Genomic DNA, 22,698 nt, shown 5'->3' with positions numbered 1-22,698 from the left:
AGCTTCCTGGGCAAAGTTGCTGACCCTCTGCCCCCGCCTAGCTCGAGTTACAGGCTGAGCACGTGTCTGGTCCTAAAGTCACCCCCTGCTCTCCCATCCCCCACACAGACGGTCCCTATTCTGTCACAGTAATGCACAGAGCATTTCCCGCATGAAGCAACAGTGACACCATGTGGCCACGCAGGGTAATGCATAGAGCATTTCCTGCATGGAGCAACAGTGACACCGTGTGGCTATGCAGGGTAATGCACAGAACATTTCCTGCATGGAGCAACAGTGACACTGTATCATAGGAGCAGCCGTGTTAGTCTGGATCTTTAAAAACAGCAAAGAGTCCTGTGGCACCTTATAGACTAACAGACGTTTTGGAGCATGAGCTTTCGTGGGTGAATACCCATATGGACTTTTTTGGAGGGTCGAAATGACAGTCTGGACCGCTACGTTGAATGCTTCCACCGACATGCACAGGCAGAAATTGTGGAAAAACAACATCGCTTGCCTCATAACCTAAGTCGTGCAGAACGCAAGGCCATCCACAGCCTCAGAAACCACCCAGACATTATCATCAAAGAGGCTGACAACATGAACAGTAAAATCTTCCTCTGTCACTTGTCTGAGCCAGGGCATTCAATTCCACTGAAACCTTCTCTCCTGCAATGGCAATGGTCAAACAGAGGGGACGTGGCCACCTTCACCTCTGGCAGTGAGATATTCCCTCTCCTCTTTCTTCAGGCTGCTGTTGTTATTCCATGAAACATCAAGGATGGAATAAAAAGCTGAGTTTATTCCAGGATGAGGAAAGAAAGGAGCCACCAACTCCTAGAAAAATCTCAGTGCCCAGAGAATACCTGCCGCTGTTATTGGAATCCCTGATGTGTTGGTAGCTTGTTTATTTACACGGAGGATTGAGTCCTACTTTGTGTACTGTGTTTGAGAATGAAAATCCTAACCCACTCTTTGAAATAACGACTGCAGCAGGACATGTTTATGTCCCTCTCCTAAAGCAGACAGACCGATGGAGAAATGTCATGAGTCCAGGGTAATACTTCACTGCAGTTTTACCATTTCCACTCGCTTAACTCCCTCCCAACCTTCTGGGCTCCTAGAGCAGGATACAGAGCCTGAGCCGAGATATGTACAATGCAACTTCACAGACCAAGCCGCATGACCCTGATTAATCTGACATGGGCCAGCCATGGTGTTTCATTGCACTGTAGATGTATCCTAATGTTATGTCTACACTGTGATTAAAACACACAGGGCACCTGTCTCAAAGCCTGGCCAGCTGACTAGGGGCTATGGGGCTTGGGCTGCAAGACTATAACATTACAGTGCAGACAGATGGGCTTGAGCCCAACCTCAGAGACCCCAGGAGGGTGAGGGTTTCTGAACCCTCAGCGTTAGCTCCATGAGCCCAAGTCAGATGACCCAGGCCAGCCATGCTGCCATCTTTGTCCCAGGGGAGATGGACTCTACGGGTACGTCTCCATTGCAATGTCAGTCCAAGTGTGGCACGCTGTGCTCAAAGCAGCACCTGGAAGCCCCATATTCACCACTCTCGTATAATGATGATACGGTTTGTACAAACTCTGCCTCGTGAGGTATCATTTCAGAAGTCTTGGTCTGTTGAACACTAATATTGTGTTGGACTGTGTGTGTAGCATTGGTTGGGAAGTTATGAAGTTTGCTCTGTGTGTGTTACTGAGATATGTTATGAGGTTGGGAAATGCCCACCACCAGCCTTTCAGGTCTGACAATGGAGGAACCAGACTCGCTGCTGGCCCACTAAAGGGATCCACACTTCCAAGGACTATCCCAGGAACCGTGTATAATGCAGACTTCTCCAAGATAAGACAGCAACACTGGGCACTGCTTGACTCACATCCTAGCAAAGGAGCTTTCTAGAAAGTTGGAAGGAACTATGAAAGAGGGGTATAGACATCATGATTCGGCCTCTCTCCCCACAACTCAACAGCTGGAAACACACCTGGATGACAAAACTGATTCAGAAATCAGAAGAGAATACTAATAATACATTCAAATCAAAGTCCCCAAACAGACTAGTATTGGTTTTTCAGCAGAAAATTTTCAGTTTGGGGGATTTTCTTTTCCCAGTCAGACTTTGCCAAGGGAAGCAGAAAGAAAATGTTTGAGTTGCCTCCTTCAGAATAGCTTGGCCTAGACACTAGCTCTGGTTCACTGTTGAGGCCTTGCTGAGGATGGGAGTATTTTAAGAATTTGGGCAGGTCCCAGGGTGTTTGGGGGAGATTATAAGGATGTTACCTTTTGAGAGAAAAGCTAAGAAATACAGGACTAGAGAAAAACATTTTAGAAATGTGGGATTTAGACATTTTATTTAAAGCAATAGGGGCTCTGAATTTCTCAGAAGGTTTTTGTTTGTAGGAAGCAACATTGCTAGAGCTGTTCTTGTACCAAAGGGGGAGATGGTTGTCTATAAAGGAGGGGTGAAGAACAAATGCCTCCAATGAGGATGGGATTCAAAGCTATGCGTGCAGAGCACAATGGATTAGCAGTCCATCACCTTAACTACTCAGTCACCTCACCTGAGCTGTCAGGAAATGGACAGGAAGAGAAATTTAAGGCCGGCAGAGATAGGGATATGATGGAGTTTTTAAATACTAAGCGTAAGCAGGGGCTGAATGAGCTCCCCACTAACATCTAGTGAGGAACTGGGGGAAAGACTTCAGGAACAGACCGTGTTTGCATAGAGACACCTACTCTGCCTAGGTATGCAGCATGATGGGGCCGCTTGCCCAAAATGACCAGTTTGGGATGGTGGTGGGTTACAAATCAGTTTAGGATTGAGTGGAATGAAATGTTATTCTCATTCCTGTATGAGTGAAGGGCAGCAGAACATACCTATTGCGTCCTGATGGAAGGGTAGGCACCTCAGGGCCTGAGCCAGTCCCTATGGAGGGCAGGGAGGGAGCACTACTCAGCAGCACTCTGTCCCAGCTCTTCCCCAACCCCACCCTCAGCCTGAGACTCTGGCTCCCAGCCTGGCGTCGACCCCTTTACCACTGTCCACATCCCTCTCCCCAGCAAGCAACAGCCCCACTCCCAGCCCCAGTTCTCGACCGTGGCTGCCGAGGGGCCACAGCCATGGATAAGAGGGCACAGTGTGAAATGTCTGGGGACCACTGGTTTAGGGTGACATCCTCAATCACTTCTCTGCCACCACGGGCAGCCCAGAGCCCTTAAATGTCAGCCGCTGCCGGGATTCAAATGGCTCAGAGATCCCTGCTGCTGCAGGCAGCCCAGAGCCCTTTCAACCCCGGCCACAGCTCCAGTGGATGTAGTGGGGCTGGGATTTCAAGGGCTCAGGCTCCTCTCAGCAGCAGCTCTGGGCCCTTTAAATCGCTGCCCCAGCCCCACAAAGCTCCGGGTTTCCCCAGCCACCGAGGCGCGGGCCCTTTAATTTGACTCTGAGGGCTACCAGCGACCTCTTCAGCTGGGAGCCCCTGGTTGATTTAAAATCAAGTATCACCTCCCCACACTCCATCTTCCTTTTTGACGCACAGCTGTTTTGGTGGGGCAGTGCTGAGGAAGGAGGGCTTGTTTCTGCAGGGCTGAGCGGGGTGTTTCCACTGGGCCGGGAAGTCCTGAGGGGGGCAGTGGTTCCACGGGGTTTCCGCCTTTAGCTGTTTTTTTTAGAGTAATGTGGCCCTCGCTGCTTTACGAGTTGTGCAGGCAGGCTGACGGCATTCACCGGGCCTCTCGCTAGTGTGGATTCTCCGATGCCTAATAAGGGCTGATCTGTTACTGAAGCATTTCCCACACTCACAGCATTCATAGGGCCGCTCCCCTGTGTGGATTCTCTGATGCCTAATAAGGGCTGATCTTTGAGTAAAGAATTTTCCACACTCATGGCATTCATAGGGCCTCTCCCCTGTGTGGATTCTCTGATGTTGAGAAAGGCCTGATCTGTAAGTGAAGTTTTTCCCACACTCAGCGCATGTATTTTTTTCCTTTTCCCTGCAGATTTCCTGCTGTATTCTGGTTTCCTTAAGGCTCTTCTGAGTTCCCTGACAGGAAATAAATTTATCCATTTTCTCCCCTGGCTGGTTTCTCTGCTTTTTTTCTGGTCTGTGCTGAACCTCACAGAATCTTCCCTGCTCGTGACTGCAGGACACATTCCTTTTCATTCTTTGCAATAATGCTCTGTGTTTATCCACTTGCTCAACATTTCCCTGCTGAGAATTCTGCTCCTCTTTCTTACACGTCATTGCATCACCTGCTGTGATAGAGACAGAAACCTCAAACAGGGATGGAAAGGGGAAGGCCAAACCAAAACAAGTGCTGGAGAGAGGTCAAATAAAAATCAGGAACTCAGCTCCCCCCAACAGGAGAGAGGAGGGGATCAATTCAGCCTTCACATCCCATCCAACTTCGCAGGGGGAAGGGAGAAAGCTACTGCCCGGAGTCTGCTAGGATCTATAGGAAGCCTTGAGCTATATTTACCTGGCAGATGCGACCCCTGCTATGGACAATAATTAACTGAGACTTCCCAAGACCTTTGCAGGGCATCCCAGATGTTTCCTTCAGGCACTTACAGATTGTGAGTTGGTTTAATGTTTCCTCATCTGTGCGGGGAGATCTCAGGATCTCTTTTTCCTCTGAACCCTGGAGCTCTGGGACCCATGGCTCTTCCCTTGTTCCAGCTGGGAGATCACATCACGTTGGAAAACCAGAAACCCTGCTCAGATGAAAGAAAACAAAGGAGTTCAGTTGATTTCATAAAACTTGATCATAAAAAACATTCTATTAATTTATCTTCAGTGCTTAGTGTGACCTGGTGTGCCTGGGGCAGTCCTCACTGAAAATGCCAAGGTCAGAGTAGGCTGAAAAAGCGAGAGCAGATGCTCCCCAAACTGGTGGTTAACACTGAAGTTAAACTCACTGACCAGTCACAAACTGTGGTTCTGATCCCACACACTGGTTAACGAGACTCTGAAAAAAGAAATCACACGGCCCCCTTTACTGCATGACAGTTCTCTGACTCCTAATCAGCAACAAGGTCCCGTACAGTGAGAGGTTATTTAAAAACTCTGCTCACTGTGCTACTGCATGGCCAGAGGACAGCAGGAGAGTGATCCTAACTGGATCCAGGAAGTGGGTGGGTGGAAGGTCAGCCACATTACCCAGTCACTATAGGTTTGGATCTCATCCAAAATACCATGCTGCCAGCCAATCCTTTAGCAGTTAAACTAACTGTTTAGAAGAAAGAACGAATGAAAGAATGAAGTTAAATTCCATCCTTCCAGACAATTCTTTAGCATCTAAATTAAAGGTTTAAAAGAAAGAAGGACAGAAAGAAGTTAAATGGAAAAGCAGTCAGATACATTCCAAAATGGATATATCAGGTTCTTAGCAGTATTGGTGAGTTGCTGGCTTGAAAGTCTGTCTGGAACGCATCCGCAGCTTGGATGGGTCATTCAGTCCTTTGTTCCGGGGTTCAGTTTGTAGAGAAGTTGCTCCAGAGGTAGGAAGGGGGATTGAAGACAAGATGGAGATGATGCAGCTGCGCTTTATATTCCTTTTGCCATGTGGCTTGTACTTCCTGTGTCCCAAACACAAGCTTCACAGCACATGGCATGGAAAAGCTTTGGAGGTTTCATTACACAGGCATACCGCAGCATGTCTTGCTGACTCAATAGGTGTATCCCCTTGGTCCATGGGCTCATTGTACAGCTGATGACCCTCAATGGGCCATCAAACAGGCTAAGCAGTGTTGATGCCAATATGTCTGGGGGTGTCACCCAGAAAAACTGCACAAGTCTGGAAATACAGATATACCCTACATATCTGTAACTCACAATACAAAGGTGATAGAAACATAGAAACAAAATTATCATACTTGGCAAATCATAACATTTTCACTGACACTTTACATGGCATACCTAGCATGATTCATTGCAATTTTATCAGATTATATTATTTTATTATTAATACCAAAGTGTCTCACAATTTCATGCGGTCTCACACTTGCTAAACTAGTGAATTCCCAGGACCAGTTTCCCAGGTCCTTAGGGATGCCTAACATTGTGCTTATGAGGGATTGAAATACCCACATATCTGCTGGGAACACACACACAGACACAGTGTTAGTCTATACCCCTGTGTTCACTCTTCTAGAAAATTATGATCAATTTTGTACCCAGTATGGCTTGTGAGGTATCATTAGAAAACGCATAACCTACTGAATATTATCCTCCTGTTAAAATGTGTAGTAACACTGTATGTAAAATTGTGAGATTTTACAGTATGATATTACTGAAAAAGTTATAGTTCTGGGGAACACCCACAGACCAGTTTCTCAGAGACAGCAAGGCAAACAGCTGGTCAAATAGCCATTCTCTTGCACGGGGAAGGTGTGAAGACATTAAGGGCTGGTCTACACTATGGGGGGAAATCGATCTTAGATACGCAACTTCAGCTACGTGAATAATGTAGCTGAATTTGAATATCTAAGATCGGATTACTCACCCATCCTCACCGCCCGGGATTGATGTCCACGGCTCCCCCTGTCGAATCAGCAACTCCGTTGGGGTTGGTGGAGTTCCGGAATAGATATAAGCACGCTCGGGAATCGATATATGGCATCTAGATGAGACATGATATATCGATCCCCAAGCAATCGATTTTAACTCGCCGATACGGTGAGTAGTCTAGATGTAGCCTTATATTCCATCACAGGGACCTATTGAGGCTGTTGTGGAAAACGACCACAGGATTAATATTTGAATCAGTTCAGTCTGAGGCTCTTTTCTTGGTTACAAGCACGCAGGGGGCGACAGCTATTGGAATACTGTCCCCGAGCTAAAAATCACACAAGCCATTTACAGCTTAAAACCACAAACAATGACACATACGTTGCAGGTTAATTTCCTTATTTGGAATATATTGCAAAATATGATGCAGGTCAAAAGCAAGCTGAACAATCAGTTTTCCATATTTGGCCTTTCCTGTTATTTTTATTACACCTGGTGATATGGGAGCAAGACTCTGCATGTCTCAAGAAATGTCACTACCAACCTAGGCCATTTTCACATGCTGGGGTACAATCTAGATCAGTGAGGAGTTGTGTCATCTGTAATCCTGGGTGAGATTCAGTGTTCTGCTGCTGGAGCTCCCCTGTCTGGATACTCCCAGCCAGCGTTCAAGGACACACTGAGTGTCTGTATGATAAGTAACCCTGGACCGGCAGCTCTGACTCCAGCCGCCTGCTTGTTTTACCCCAAGCACATTCTGGTTTGGGTAGAGAAGGCTCAGGGTTTGAGAGAAGGCTGGAGGTAGGAAGCTTCTGTTCATTATGCTGGACCTAACCCCCAGTTTTACTTGAGTAAAGAGGAGATATTTGCTATTGTGTGATACTGCTCCTGTGCTCTGTTCCCAAAGTGTTCTGCAGCAGAGGAGGGTCTCCGGTAGTATGTGTGTCACTGGCCTATTGGGGTGATGCTGAAACAGGACAGGGTACAGATGGCATTGTGGGGGTGGCATGAACCTTCACTCTTCATTTCCCCTTCCAAGAACAGAAGGGACAGGAATCCTTACCCAGCAAGACCACCGTCTCATAGTTCTCCTGCATGACATCCCTATAGAGGGCTCTCTGAGTGGGGTCCAGCAGATTACCCTTTTCCCTGGAGAAATACACAGCCACCTCCTCGAAGGTCACCGGCCCCTGAAAGAGCAAGAGTCCAACACTCAGTACCTGCTGACCCACTCACAACCCCACTATTCACAGAACAGCAGTACCAGGGAAATGGAAGCTCCGGAAGGCACATGTTAACAGAGTCCCACCCCACCTTGCTTACAGCAGCCAGGAGGCATCAGAGGGTAGAAAGAGAGAACCTTTGTGTCTCCCAGCTGACAGACAGAAGCAGGGTCTTCACATTTATCACATAGCTACTAGCCAGAGCTTAATATAGGAGATTGGGCTGTCTCTAGACCCTGATAGTGGCTCCCTGGTAGGAATCCCAGCACTCTCCAAATAAAATATATGCAAGAAAGGGGAAGTCAATAGTAAAGAATAGAAGTTAGAAGGTCAGAATTGTAGTGCCCATTAACAAAGGTTTAGAGAAAATAGAGCCTATCAAACTAACAGGATATCCTTATTGGATGAGATCAAAAGTTTGGTTGCAGCTAATAGTATTGATGTAATATACCTAAACTTCTGTAAGGGACATGACTTGATCAGCATAATACTTTTACTAAAAAAAACTAGAATGATACAAAATAAACAAGGCATACATTAAATAGATTAAAAACTGTGATAGTAAATGGGGAACCATGGTTGAGTGGATTTCTTTCTAGCAGGTTCCTGCAGGGATTGGTTCTTGGCCCTGTGCTATTTAACATTCTTATCCATGACTTAGAAGAGAGTACAAAATCATCACTGATAAAGTTTACAGTTGCCACAAAGATTGGGGTTGGTGGTAATTAATGAAATGCCAGTAGATTCAAGCTCCATCACTGGAAGTTTAGGAAGTTGTCCCAGCCCTGGCTGGAGGGTTATTTCCTGTTCCACAAAGAGGGCAAGTTCCATTCCCAACTTCTGTGCCTTGAAATTAGGACCTATCTGACACTACACCCCCATATTCATCATAGTGGTATGATTATAATATGATTAGGACATAATTATGATCTATTTTGTACAAGATGCCTGATGCGTGGTGTCACTGGAAAAGTTCTGGTTTGCTGAATATGATTATCCTATTTGTGTGCACATATCATGTTCGTATCTGAAGCTATGGATATTGACTCTGTATCTGTATTTCAAATGTGCTTACTCTGGGTAACACCCACAACGAGCCTTTCAGGTACAACAATGAAGAAGCCAGACAGCGCTGATGGCTCAACAAAGACAATGGACTGTGGAAGAGCTTAGCCTTCCTGTGAATGTTTCAGCAAGCCTATGAGTCATGGCTACTATGACTCAGTAGGGCCTGTGACCAGACCACATGACACTAAACTCCATTTTAGAACCTGTATTTTTCCACAAACTGGACTAGGAACTGAGTTTGCAACAAAAGGTTCCCACCATATGGAAAAGCTACATAAGGAGGGGTGTGACATCATCTCTTGGCCTCATTCCCCACATAAGAGAACTCCTGGAAACACCTGAGAAACAAAAACGGATGTGGGGGAAGTGCTGCTCCCAGGATCAAGAGATTTCTAGCTTGTGTATGGAAACTTGGGGGACTGCTTGTACCATCAGTCAGGGTGAGAAATTGCTAATTCAAATTCTATCCATCTAGTATGTTAGGCTTAGTCTGAGTTTTGGTTATTTGCTAAATAATCTGCTTTGATCTGTTTGTTATCACTTAATCTATCTTTCTGCAGTTAATAAACTTGTTTGATGCTTTATCTTAACCAGCGTATTTTGAGTGAAGTGTCTGGGGAAAATCTCAGCTTGTTGTGCATATCTGTCCCATATCGAGGGGAAGGGGAACTATATTAATGAGCTTACATTATAGAGATCCCTGTGCACTACAAGATGGTATAATTCTGGATTTATACTACAGCAAGTGTGCAAGGTTGGGGAGTGGGAAATTGGCTCTTGTCTTCTATCTGTCCTTGAGTGGCTTAGGTAAAGCACTCAGGTAGCTTAGTTGGCTGCATGGCGCCACCTGCTGTCGTGTTGGGTGATAACAGGTCCTGGAGAGGCTGGCGAAATCTCCAGCAAAGCAGTGTGAGAAGGGCCAGCCCAGCTTGATGGTTAGAGGACACAGCAGTTCCCAGAAGCTCCACCAACTGCCCCTGGGGGTGACAACCCATCACGTCCTACAGTACACAAGTCTCAGGAGGTTTGTCACATGCTGTCCCCTCCCTTTCTCCACCCGAGATATTTCCTGCTTCAAACCACTTCTAGCAATTCCCACCCTCCTATGCATTTACTGCTCCTCAACCTCCAAGAAGAGCCCACCACCCTGATAATCTCTTACCTGAGCCAGCTCCATTGCAGCCATTTCCTTGCCCCTGGGAGGACGAGATGATCTGCAGCGAAACATGGATGTTATTCTCTGGCCTGCCGGGGTGAAAAGGGCAAGGTGTGAGAATTCAGACTAGGCTTTTGTCCATTCCACAAGCCGATTCCCACGCTAATGCATATTCTAGGTTCTGGCACACTGTGAAGCACAGAGTGACTTTATTCCAGTACAGGCCTAGCCCCCTCCCACCAGGGTGTAACCCTCTGACACATGGTGAAACCCTCCCAGTAACAGTCTCTCTCTTACACGTATCAAGTTTGCAGACAACACCAAGCTGGGAGGGGTTGTAAGTGCTTTGGAGGATTGGATTAAAATTCAAAATGATCTGGACAAACGGGAGAAATGATCTGAAGTAAATAGGATGAAATTCAGTAGGGACGAGTGCAAAGTACTCCACTTTGGAAGGAACAATCGGAGGCCAGAGAAGAGCAGAAACAAAGGAGTCACTTTGGGGGATTCTCCCTGTCATTGTCCCCAAGGCAGCTGTCTCAGGTTTACAAAGTTGTTCCATGTTCCAGCCTTTATACAGTCTCTCCTGGGAGTGCCTCTTTCATGGGCTGGGCCTAGTTTTAGTTTTTGGTAGTTAACAATCTTGGTTTATTGTTCACCTAACCAGTATGTGTGGATTGAAGTGTGTTGGAAACTCTGTTTGGGATAACCAGCTGGTGCATGTCATTTTCCACTGATGAAATGACAGACTTCATATGAGCTTGTGTCGTTCAGTAGCGTGCTGGACAGTGGAAGACGCACATTTCTGGGGGAAAGTTGGGCACTTGAGAATTTGCTGGTTTTCTCCTGAGGTGTAATGCATGAGTGGCTGTCTAGCAGCACTCAATACTGTGTAGCTGGGAGTGAGTTACATGCTAGAGACTGTGTGTTAATTGGTCAAGAGGGGCTGTTCTTGAGGGAAAACAGTGGAAAAGGCACCCCAGGCTGGAGAACTGAGGGGACACAGCTATTTAACAGTCCAGATTGTACTCTGGGTAACGTAACAGACACTGATTATGACAGAGCCTCTTACAACACAGAGAAAGTAAATCCATGTCCCAGAAATCGAAGACTCCAGACAGAGGGCAAGTCTCCCTGGCACTGCTTCTTGCTGACAGAGAGGTTCAGAGACAGTGCGAGAATCCTGGGAAAGCTGGGAACAGGAAGCATGGGCTGGCGGGGTTCGGTGGAGAAAGGGAACAGGAAGGGCAGGGATATTACTGAATCCAGGATCTCAGCAGTACTAGATGACAGGATAGCACATAGTGCAGCCCATTGGGAAACATAATCCCAACTATACATACAAAATGATGGGGTCTAAATTAGTTGTTTCCACTCAAGAGATGGATCTTGGAGTCACTGTGGATAGTTCTCTGAAAACATCCACTCAATGTGCAGCAGCAGTGAAAAAAAGTGAACAATGTAGGAAATAATTAAGAAAGGGATAGATATGACAGAATATATCATAGATCATATTTGTAAAATCAGCAAATAAATCCATGATACACCCACATCTTGAATATTGCATGCAGATGTTGTCACCCCATCTCAAAAATAGATATATTGGAATTGGAAAAGGTTCAGAAAAGGGCAACAAAAATGATTAGGGGTATGGGACAGTTATGCCAGACCTAACCCCCAGTTTCACTTGAGCAAACAGGAGATATTTGACACTGTGCGATACGGCTCCTGTGCTCTGTTCCCGAAGTGTTCTGCAGCAGGGGAGGGTCTCTGGTAGTATGTGTGTCACTGGCCTATTGGGGTGATGCTGAAACAGGACAGGGTACAGATGGCATTTTGGGTGTGGCATGAACCTTCACTCTTCATTTCCCCTTCCAAGAACAGAAGGGACAGGAATCCTTACCCAGCGAGGTCACCGTCTCATAGTTCTCCTGCATGACATCCCAGTAGAGGGCTCTCTGAGCGGGGTCCAGCAGAGCCCACTCTTCTCTGGTGAAATACACAGCAACCTCCTTGAAGGTCACCGGCCCCTGAAAGAGCAAGAGTCCAACACTAAGGACTTGCTGCCCCGCTCACAGCCCCACTATTTGTGGCAGAGAGGAGTCAATCAAATGGAAGCTCTGGGTGGATCGTAGTCAGGAGAGTCCCACCTCGACCTCACTCAGAGTATCCAGCAAATACCAGGGTGAGGGGATGAAGAGAGAGCCCCTTGTCTCTCCCAGCAGATCCATCACCCCCTACTAGCCACTGACTGATACAGGAGATGGAGCCCCTAGCAGGGTCCAGGGAGAACTCGCTGGTAGGACGCCCAACACCCTCCTCATTGTAAGGAGCGGGATATGAAGGGAGAGGCAGCTCCAATAAGTCTGACCCATGGGTACCCCCTTCATATCTCACAGCAGCTGCTGGTTAGTGAGGTCAGGCTCCAGCACTAGGAGTCTGGTCAGTTTGACTAGCTCCATGTAGGTGGGTTATTTTCTTTCTTCACAAATTAGGGCATTTCCACCTCCAAACCTCCTGGATCTGTTCCTAGAATCTAGGCCACTTAGTAAATAACTCCCAGCAGGTTTGCCACACCCTGGCCTCCTCCTTTCCCCACGCTGTGAATTTCCTGCCCCACTCCAGCCTCCAAACCAGACTGTGCAAACCTTCCCACCTCTGGTGTATTTGCTCTCCCTTTCCTCCAGCAGGAACCCACCCGCAACCCCCAATAATCTCTACCTGGACTGACTCCACTGCAGCCATTTCTCTTTCCTGTCCCACGCCAGGCTGGGATGAGCTGGAGCAAAACATGGACGTCATTCTGCAGCCTCTCTGGGGGACAAGGGCAGTTGTGGGAGTTTCAGAACCGGTTTTAGTTAATTTCACATCATAATTCCCCCAGGCCCTTTCCCTGCAGAAAGACACCCTAGATTCTGTCATGCTGGGAAATGCTCAATCTGTTTATTACAATTTAGACCTGGCCCCTCCTGCCAGGCTAAGCCCACAGAGACATGTTTAACCTCCCTTCTCCCTTCCCTCATCTCTTCTCTGAACACAAGGCTAGAAAAGAGCAGAACCAAAGGAGTCACTGTGGGGATTCCCTCAGACACTGACCCCACGGCAGCCACACCCCAGCAGGGGGAATATGGAGTCAGGAACTGGCTTTTGCTCTGTCCGATCCTTGTTTTGTTCACTGGAAAGTGATTCTGCCACGGGATGCAGCAATACATGTCTCTGGGTGGACTAGAGAGCTGGAAATCTCTCCCCCACATTCATTTCTTCCACTGCCTCTTTCAGTCTCTCCTTACCCTGTCCTCTCTCCCTGCCCCTCTGGCTGGGACAGTCCCATTCCTGTGGGTTTTGCTCTCCCATGGCTGGATTTTCTCCTGGCAACCGCTAATGGGAGGAGAAAAGAGGTGGGGTTGTTTGTGCAGAGTCACTTTCTTGCCAGACCCTTGGACATTCCCTGAGGTCTTCCAGTTACCTGGAGACTCTGGCTCAGAATTTAGTAGTAACAGGGCACAGGGCTGCCCTAGGGGGCTAGGACCAGCTGCAGAAAGTCATCCCCTGGGCCGGGCAGAGAAGAAGCTTCAATTAAGGTCACTTCCCAGCACAGAGCCCCACTGGGGGAGCAGCAGCTGCCAAGCCTGGTCTCCCAGATCACAATGGAGGCTGCAGTCTCTGACCCAGGAAGCTGAACCCCAATATCCTGAGCAGAGAGGGACAGAGCGTTTGAGCAGCTTCCCTCCTTTAGCTCTCTGGGGAGAGCAGCTAATGGGAGCCCCTCCTCACAGGGAGAATGGCTGATCTCATTTGCCCCACTGTCCATCTGGAATCACTCCTTGTCTTTCCATACAGTGACTCTGGATTAACAATGGTCTCAATGACACCAGAGTTCAGAAAGAATGAGTCCAGAATGCTGTGGAAAAGACCATCGTGTGGCAGTGCTGACTCCCTTCCCACCTCCCTCACCCCCGCAGATCTAGGACAAGGACTGGGGGCACAAATTTTCCAAACGGAACCGAAAGTTCCTGCAGTTTTCAAAAGAGGAGAAAAGCAAAATCTGTGATTTCACACTAACAGTGTTTGCTAAGTGGACAGACAGTTATCCCAGTGACAGGGCACATGACTGGGGAATGCCGGGCAGTGCTTGGAGCCAGGACTCTGGCACAAGTTGACCAGAGAGAAGGATCATGGTTAGCAGCAGCCCCCAGACACCCCGTAGTACCCAGAGCCCAGACCCCCCAGCCAGGGGCCCCAGACACCCTCCAGCCAGGATCCCATCAGATATTCCCTGGGACGCAGCCCCCAGAGTCCCTGGCCAGGGACCCCAGATACCCCTCAAAGCCCCACCGGCCAGAGAACCCCCACCACACCATGATTGCCAGGTTGGGAATCCCAAAGGGTTCCCCCCACCAAGGGCTCCCAGCAGTCAGGGACCACCTCAAGGGACCCCCCCACTGGGAACTCAGTCCCTCACTGCCTGCCTAGGAACTCCCCCACCCTCCAGAACGATCTACCCTGACATTTGCCTGGGACCCCCTCCTCTGCCCAGTGTGACCCCCTGATGCTTTACAGTGGGACCCCTCACTCTGCTTCCCTGGCATGCCCTGACCTAGTGCCAGGGATCCCCTCCCCCAGCTCTGTGCACTGGGCATGGCAACAAAACCAGGAACCAGCGGGGGAAGCACAGACAGAGCCCCTGGCACAGAACCAGGCTCCCTCTAACCCTCTGTCCCGCCCCCCCAAGAGACACCCACCCCCACTGTTCTGCAGCCACCAGGCCCCCAGCGATACCCACCTCCAGGACCCATAGCCTCAGGGATGGGCACATCAGAACCACACACACCCCAAACCCCAAACCTCCACAACCCACCAACCTGACTAGGGCACCCCCTGCCCAGCCACCCAGAGGCCTCCCCCTACCACAATGCCCCTTCAGCTGCACTCTCCCCACACAGACACCTTCCCTGCCCCTGCAAGTGTTACCTCAAAGAGTGTGAGAAGTGGCTAGAAAGTTAACACCACCTCCTACTGGCCAGTCACACAGGCAGAGGGAGCCTGGGGGGTGCTTCTTTAACAGGAGAATGGAAGGCCTGTTACGGCAAGAAAGGTCCATGCGCTGTCACTAGCTAATAATGGCCACCATGGATCCACCCCAGAGGCGGCTGCATCTTAGCACATTGGGAAACAACCCATCATGAAAAAGGGGACTGTTGGACTGGATTTTATATGACTGTCCAATACATAAACAGAATGTGATGGTCCCCCTCAGGCCCCGGGGCAACCATTCACGTGAGCAGCTCAGAGCCCTTTGAGGAGGTGATTTAAGGGGGGGGACTGGAAGGCTCCCTGGACAATGGAAGGGGGCTGCAGGGGGATTGGGAAATGGGGTCTGGGCAGTCTCCATGGGGGATGTGCTCCTCCCTTCCCTGCCCCGGCAGAGAACGGGCACCTCATCCCATCTCATCCCCACTCCAGGGGGAGCCATGTTCTGGAGAATGACCCAGGGCAACAATTTCCCACCCGAACAAGGACAAATCGCTGCAGATAAAATGGGTGGGAAAATCCACCACCCATCGGAGAGATTTTAAATTGACATTTGAGAAGTATGGAGAGAAAAGGGAAAATCAGAGGTAATTAGACAGCTGATCATTGGGGGGGGGAGGAGAATCTCCCTGGATTTTATAGCCACGTGTGATAATGAGAGAGAAAAGGGGAAATCTTGAGAGAATGTGTGTGTGGGAGGAAGTGGCAAAAACAGGGACAGGATCTAGTTAACTCACCTCGCCCCCCACCCCGGGAATGTCCTGGCTGCACAGAGACAGTTCTACCCCGCCACCCCAGTGACCTCCCCCTCCCTGCAACTCCGGCTTCTCCCCCCCGACTCCTCCACCCGCACACCAAAGGGAGGGGCTCTGCCAGCGCCTCCCCCTGAGTTCAACTCCTGCTCCTCCCCCCACCCCGGATTGTGCCCTTTAGCCCCCCACGAACCCTGCCTCCAGCTGCCTGACCCCCCCGCCCATCAATTTCCTGCTCAGCCCTCGCCCCCACCCCCGCTCCAGCTCCAGCCCCGCCCCCAGTGCCCGGCGAAACGTTACAGCTGGTCTGGGCAGGGGGAAGGGCAGCGGCTTCAGCAGGTGTTATGGGGAATGCGCAGTGCCCAGGAGTAGCACATTGCTATGGGGAGCGATTTAATACACCGCCCCACCCCACCGGGCCCCAGCCCCTCTATCCCAGCGGGGCGGGCTGATCCTGCTGCAGCTCCACTGGGGCTGAGACGGCTCCAAGGCTTCTCCCAGGCTCCCCGGGGCAGAGTCACTTTCCCGCCCCCCCCCGGGGTCTCTCACTCCCCGGGGGCTCCAGGTCACAATGTCCCACCGCCCTTCCCCCGCCTGCAGCTCCGGCTTGTCCCCTCTCCTCCCGCCCCCGCCAGCCACACCAAGGGGAACCCCCGGGCCCCAGTCTCTGTCCCCACCTGGATCCCAGCGGGGCCAGGGCAGATCCTGGCTGCAGCTGAGAACAGCGGCTCGGGCGGCTCCAGCGCTGCTGGCAGTAGGTGGAGAACCAGGGAGCAGCTGCTCAGCCCGGGCTCCGCCACAATGTGCCAGAGCCCCGCCCCCAAGGGCTTCCCCGCCCTGGGCTGCTCCAGAGCCCCGCCCCCAGGAGCTGCCCCTCCCCTGGGCTGTGCCAGAGCCCCGCCTCCAAGAGCTGCCCCGCCCCTGAGCTGTGCTAGAGCCTCGCCCCCCAGGAGCTGCCCCGCCCCCGGGCTGTGCCAGAGCCCTGCCCCAGGAGCTGCCCAGTGTTGGGTCTCTGGGCTTTGTTCTCCTGCGTCCTTCTTCCCAGCACCCCACCTTCCCCCGCTCCCAGCTGCTCCCTTCCTGTTTCTGCAAACACCCCCCGCCCCCAGGGCTGGCTGCAGCGCTCGCTGGGGCTGTCTCCAGTGGCTGAAGTTGCCTCCATCTCTGCTTCACCTGGAGGGGGAGAGACGAAGGGAGGAGATGGTCCCAGGGTGTGAAAGCAGAATCAGGGGGCAGGGAAAGAAGGACTGTTTGGAAAGGTGGTTTTTTTGCGGGGGGTGTGATCCAGAGGGAGTCAGAAGAAGTTGGGCAGCAGAGGCTCAGGGAAATTGAGGGGAACCCCCTGGGTGTCCCAATGTTGGCCAGGGTTTATACAGCACCTTACACAATATGGGGTCTGATCTCAGTCATGGTCTGTGCAGCACCTGGGAGCCCTGATGTCTGTTTCCTGATCACAGGTGCTGGGAATGGAGAGAGGGAAACCTCAGCACCTGAAGGTTAATGCAGCCCTGTGTGCAACCCCTGATAGGGTGACTGGACAGCAAATGTGAAAAACTCGGACACGGGTGGGGGTAATAGGCAGTTATATAAGAAAAAAGACCCAAAAATCTGGACGTCCCATCACACTAGTCCCTGCTGCTCTCATAAGGGGTCGGCTTAGAGAGGGTTTGGCTACGCTTGCAGCTGTACAGCGCTGGGAGTTAAACCTGTCTTGGTACAGCTGTGTAGGGAAAGCGTTGCAGTGTGGCCACATTTGTAGCATTTGCAGCAGTGTTGGGAGTGGTGCATTATGGGCAGCTATCCCAGCGTTCAAGTGGCTGCAATGTGCTTTTCAAAAGAGGAGGGTGGAGGGGAGTGTGACAGGGAGCGTGGGGGAGACAGAGCGAGTGGATTTTTGGAGCTGACACTGTGTCAGCTCCCTGCCTGGCAAGTTCTGACCTCATCACCCCCTTCATTCACTAAATGCAAATAGCCACCTTTGTTTTTTCCTCACAGACCAGATAAGCAGCTGATCCAAAACAGACCCCCCACGTGCCCACCGGGCTGCTTCTCTCCTCAAGCAAACACCAGCTGTGGGTGTTCCAAAGGGATCCCCCTGCCTCTGCTCATTCACTGCAAACAGTAACTGTGTTTGGTTTTTAGATAAGCAGCTCCGGGAGTCTTGAGCTCACAACAAAACAAACAGAGGCTTCACACCAAAACAAAGAGCGTTATCTCTACTTAAAAGCATTATGGGAAGGTTCCGGAGGTCAGTGACAGCGTAGTAAGATTAATCACTGTTTACACTGGCACCCCAGCGCTGCATCACCAGCTCTGTTCTCTTTATTCCTCTCGTCGAGGTGGAGCACATGCAGCACTGTAACCAGGGAGATGCAGCGCTGTATGTGCCTTGCCAGTGTGGACGGGAAGTAAGTTACAGCGCTGTAAAGCCACCACCTGCACTGTAACTCTCCAGTGTAGCCAAGGCCTGAGTTGTAGTAATAATAGCAGCCAAGAATCTGGTGGCACCTTATAGACTAACAGACGTATTGGAGCATGAGCTGTCGTGGGTGCATACCCACTTCATCAGATGCAACAATAGTCCCATATGGGCTAGTGGCTAGGATTCCTGGTTTTCACCCAGGTGGCCTGGGTTCAACTTCTGGTGTGGGAAGAGTGCAAAGCTTTTGCCCAGAGTGGAGGCAGGAAATGAAAGGAACAGGAAGGGATCCTGCCAGCAGGGGAGTTAGACAGTGTGGGGAGGGGACCCCAGAAGTGGGGGTGGGGCAGTGGTTTGTGGGGAGATGAGGGAAGGATCCCAGCAGTGTGGGAAGTTGACAACCTGGAGAGCACAGGCCTGACATGGGGACCTGGAAGAGTGAATGTGTCCCTCTAAACCCATCAACTGCAGACTAGGCAGGCTTGGAAGAATTGCGTATTTGTTGGTAAATGTCAATTTCTGTGTAAACACACAACCCAGTGGCAAAATATTTCCATCAATAATCATCAAAATTGACAGACGGGCAAAGTAAGAAACATGCTGCTTGAGAACTTATCATGTTGTAGGAGCAGCAGTGATCAGTGTGCTCTGTATAACCTGTATGCTCAAAAGGTCTGTTAAACTCTTCCCCTCCCCCAGCTTGTGTCCTTTCCCTCTTTGAATGCCTGTGAAGTGGCTTTCCCACTCTCCTTTGTACCTCCAGTGAATGCCCTTCACCCGGCCCATCTGGCCAGTGGTTCGCTGTGTTACATTCTATTGTACCTCAGGGAGACTGATCTTCATTGCACCGTCCATCGCTGCGCTGTGGGACACTTACCTTAAAGGATCCTGACTTCTCCACTGCCAGGCCTGTCCTGGGAGCGTGAGTATGAGTGTGACACCCTCCCCCATCCCTTCTTTTGAGCTTAGCTATCAAGCTGAGGGCTTGGCTACACTACAGAGTTGCAGCGCTGGTGAGGGGGTTTCAGCGCTGCAACTTAGGATGTGGCCACACTTGCAAAGCACGGCCACCGCTGCAACTCCCTGGTTGCAGCGCTGGCTGTACACCTGGTCGAGCCTCGGGTGTAGGGGATCCAGCGCTGGTCAGCAAGTGTGAACACCCACCAGCGCTTTCATTGACCTCCGGGGTATAAGGAGGTATCCCAGAATTCCTGTCCACAACAAACCGGAAGAAAGGGAGAGCTCGGAGTTCAGCCAAACTACTTATTTAAAAAAACAAACACAGCTCCTGTTTGCTGAGCGAGCTGAGGCAGGCAGGGGAATTACTTTGGAATGTTCACAGCTGTTTGCTTGAAGAGAGAAACAGCACGCTCACACGGCAGAGGGGCAGGGGGAAGTCCGTGTTCAGCAGTTGCTGATCTGGACTGACGGGTATTTAGCTGTGCATAATTTGCAATTAGTGAATGAGAGAGGAGTGGGGGAAGAAGTGCTGCAAAAGTGGCCACACTGCAGCGCTGGTAGCTGTCAGTGTGGCCACACTGCAACGCTGGCCCTACACAGCTGTACGAACAGAGCTGTAACTACCAGCGCTGCAAAACTGTAAGTGTAGCCATACCCTAATAAATGCGCTGCTTTCTGCCAAGCTCTGGGGGGGAGGGGCATTATTAGTCCTCTCTAAGCTTAGTAACTGACCCAATTTTGGGTAACACAAGCAACATTGTTTGATCTGTTATTGTACCAAAGGGGGAGACGGTTGTCTATAAAGGAGGGTGAAGACTAAATGCCTCTGATGAAAATGGGATTTGAACCCATGCAGGCAGAGCATAATGGGGTAGCAGTCCTTCACCTTAACCACTCGGTCACCTCATCTGAAGTGTCAAAAAACAGACAGGAGGAGAAATCTAAGGCCGGCAGAGATAAGGACACTAAGGAGTTTTTAAATACTAAGCGTAAGCACGGTCTGAATGAGCTCCCCTCTCTCACCTAGTGAGGAGTTGGGGAAAGACTTCAGGAACAGACCGTGTTTGCATAGACACACCTACTCTGCGTAGCTATGCAGCATGATGGGGCCGCTTCCCCAAAATGACCAGTTTGGGATGGTCTTGGGTTACAAATCACTTTAGGATTGAGTGGAATGAAATGTTATTCTCCTTCCTGTATGAGTGAAGGGCAGCAGAACATACCTAGTCCGTCCTGATGGAGGGGTAGGTGAGTGAGGAATAGCTTTTATTGGACTGCAGAGAAGTGATTGAGGACGTCACCCTAAACCAGTGGTCCCCAAACATTTCACATTGTGCCCTCTTAGCCATGGCTGTGGCCCCTCGGAAGCCACGGTCAAGAACCGGGCCTGGGAGGAGTGGGGCTGTTGCTTGCTGGGGAAAGGGGTGCGGACAGGGGTAAAGGGGTCAACGCCGGGCTGGGAGTGGGGTTGGGGAAGAGCTGTGGCAGAGTGGTGCTGAGTGGTGCTCCCTCCCTGCCCTCCATGTGGGCTGGCTCCGGTCCTGAGGTGCCCCCATGAATGTTCCTCTGTGTCCCCCTAGGAGTTGCACCCCACATTATGGGGACCACTGAACCCTACTCGCTAAGCCGGGGCTAGTGATGCCAAACCCCCAGGAAAGGGAGAACAAGTGCGGGGGCCCCAGCACCAGAACCATGCCCCTACCTTCTGTCTGTGGCTCTATCCCCTTCCACCCCTTCCACCCATGGCCCCATCCACTGTCACCTCTGTTCCACCCCTTCCCCCACCAGCCCCACCCTATCACTCCTTTACCCCTGCCCCGCTGTGGCCCTGAGACCAGAGAAGCTCTGTGCCCCTGCTGCAGCCCCCGGGCTGTAGCAGGGAGTGGGAGCTCCTCCAGCCCTGGGGCTGACATAGGGGAGACTTTTCCAGGGGGACCTAACTTGGCCAGGACCCCTGGTCATGAGCCCCACTGTCCCCTTGGCAATGCAAGGTTTGGGGAGGCTGAGCCCCCTTGTCATAAACAGATAGCTAAGGGTTAATGTTCTTTTACCTATAAAGGGGTAACACCAGTAACCTAAAACACCTGACCAGAGGACCAATCAGGAAACAAGACTTTTTCAAATCTGGGTGGAGGGAAGTTTGTGTGTGAGTTCTTTGTTCTTTGTCTTGTGTCTGTGGCCTCTCGGCTATGAGAGTGATTTTTCTATCTCCTGCCTTTCTAATCTTCTGTTTCCAAGTTGTAAGTACAAAGATAATAAGACAATAAGTTTATATTGTTTTTTTGTATTTACATGTGTGTAGTTGCTGGAATGTTTAAATTGTATTCTTTTTGGATAAGGCTGTTTATTCATTTTTTTCTTTTAAGCAAATAACCCTGTATTTGTCACCTTAATACAGAGAGACCATTTTTATGTCCTTTTCTTTCTTTTTATATAAAGCTTTCTTTTTAAGACCTGTTGGATTTTTTCTTTAGTGGGGACTCCAGGGAATTGAGTCTGCAGCTCACCAGGGAATTGGTGGGAGGAAGAAGTCAGGGGGGAAATCTCGTTGTGTTAGATTTACTAGCCTGACTTTGCATACCCTCTGAGTAAGGGAGTAGAGAGATTAGCTATCTTGGTACTTCTATTTCCAGGACTGGAAACAGGGAGGGGGGAGTCCCTCTGTTTAGATTCACGGAGCTTGCTTCTGTATATCTCTCCAGGAACCCAGGGAGGGAACACCTGGAGGGGAGGATGGGGAAGGGAAATGGTTTATTCCCCTTTGCTGTGAGACTCAAGGCATCTGAGTCTGGGGGTCCCCCGGGGAAGGTTTTGGGGAGACCACAATGAGCCAGGCACTGTATAAATCCCTGGCTGGTGGCAGCTTTACCAGGTCCAAGCTGGTAACTAAGCTTGGAGGTTTTCATGCTAACACCCATATTTTGGACGCTAAGTTCCAAATCTGGGAAAAAATGTTATGACACCCCTCCCCCCTGAGCCTCCATTACGAGCCGCCCAGGCTACCACTGCTCAGTGTGTGGCCAGTCTCTGTGTTTTCTGCTGCTCGTTCTGGGGAGCCTGGGCGGCCTTAGGGGTGGGGCCCCCCGACAGCCGCCCAGGGCTCCAGGGGTCAAAGAGCACCGTGTGGCAGTGCAAAGGTGCTCACTGCTCTCCCCTGCCCCAATGCTCCTCCATGGGTCCATAGAGGTTTGAGGGGAGTGAGGAGCAACCCTATGTGCTCCATGCGTCCTGGTCACTTTTCCCACCTGGGCTGTGCTGTGAGGGGAGCATCAGAAGCTGCTGCTCTCTGTCCTCCCGCTATGCAGCCTGGCTGAGGAAAGTGACCTGGATGCAAGGAGCTCGGATGATCTCACTTCTTGCCCCCACATCCCACAGCCCCTAGGGGTGCCTGGAGGAGCAGCGTTTCAGGGAGGAGTGGGGGGCAGCAATGTCAGCTGCTCCATGCACACAGGTCAGTCTCCCCATGTGGGTGCAGGAGAGGGTGCAGGGGTTTCTGTGATGCCTATTCTATCAATATCGTCACTCAATACCAGGCACTCAAATTCACCCGTCTTAGTACTTAGACATCTAGCGTTTG

General features: G+C 50.5%; 2 protein-coding genes across 10 annotated transcripts in view; one reads left to right on the top strand and one right to left on the bottom strand.

The window, feature by feature from the left end:
- Nucleotides 1-22,698, top strand: part of LOC127039341 (zinc finger protein 436-like) — a 782,343-nt gene that overhangs the window by 43,805 nt on the left and 715,840 nt on the right. The window lies entirely within an intron of this gene.
- LOC127039388 (zinc finger protein 436-like) overlaps nucleotides 1-22,698 on the bottom strand; it is a 191,683-nt gene that overhangs the window by 66,416 nt on the left and 102,569 nt on the right. For 3 of the 9 annotated variants that reach the window (XM_050933055.1, XM_050933057.1, XM_050933056.1), the window contains exon 2: nucleotides 7,576-7,732. In XM_050933055.1, the coding sequence (XP_050789012.1) occupies nucleotides 7,576-7,732 (157 nt within the window). Of the gene's footprint in view, nucleotides 1-7,575; nucleotides 7,733-9,965; nucleotides 10,049-11,862; nucleotides 11,990-12,680; nucleotides 12,774-22,698 lie in introns of those variants that run through there. The other 6 variants (XM_050933058.1, XM_050933060.1, XM_050933062.1 and 3 more) reach the window with 4 other exon arrangements.

The sequence above is a fragment of the Gopherus flavomarginatus genome, chromosome 23, assembly GCF_025201925.1.
Source record: "Gopherus flavomarginatus isolate rGopFla2 chromosome 23, rGopFla2.mat.asm, whole genome shotgun sequence".
NCBI classification, from domain to species: domain Eukaryota; kingdom Metazoa; phylum Chordata; order Testudines; family Testudinidae; genus Gopherus; species Gopherus flavomarginatus.
This window is presented reverse-complemented; position numbering and strand designations above follow the sequence as displayed.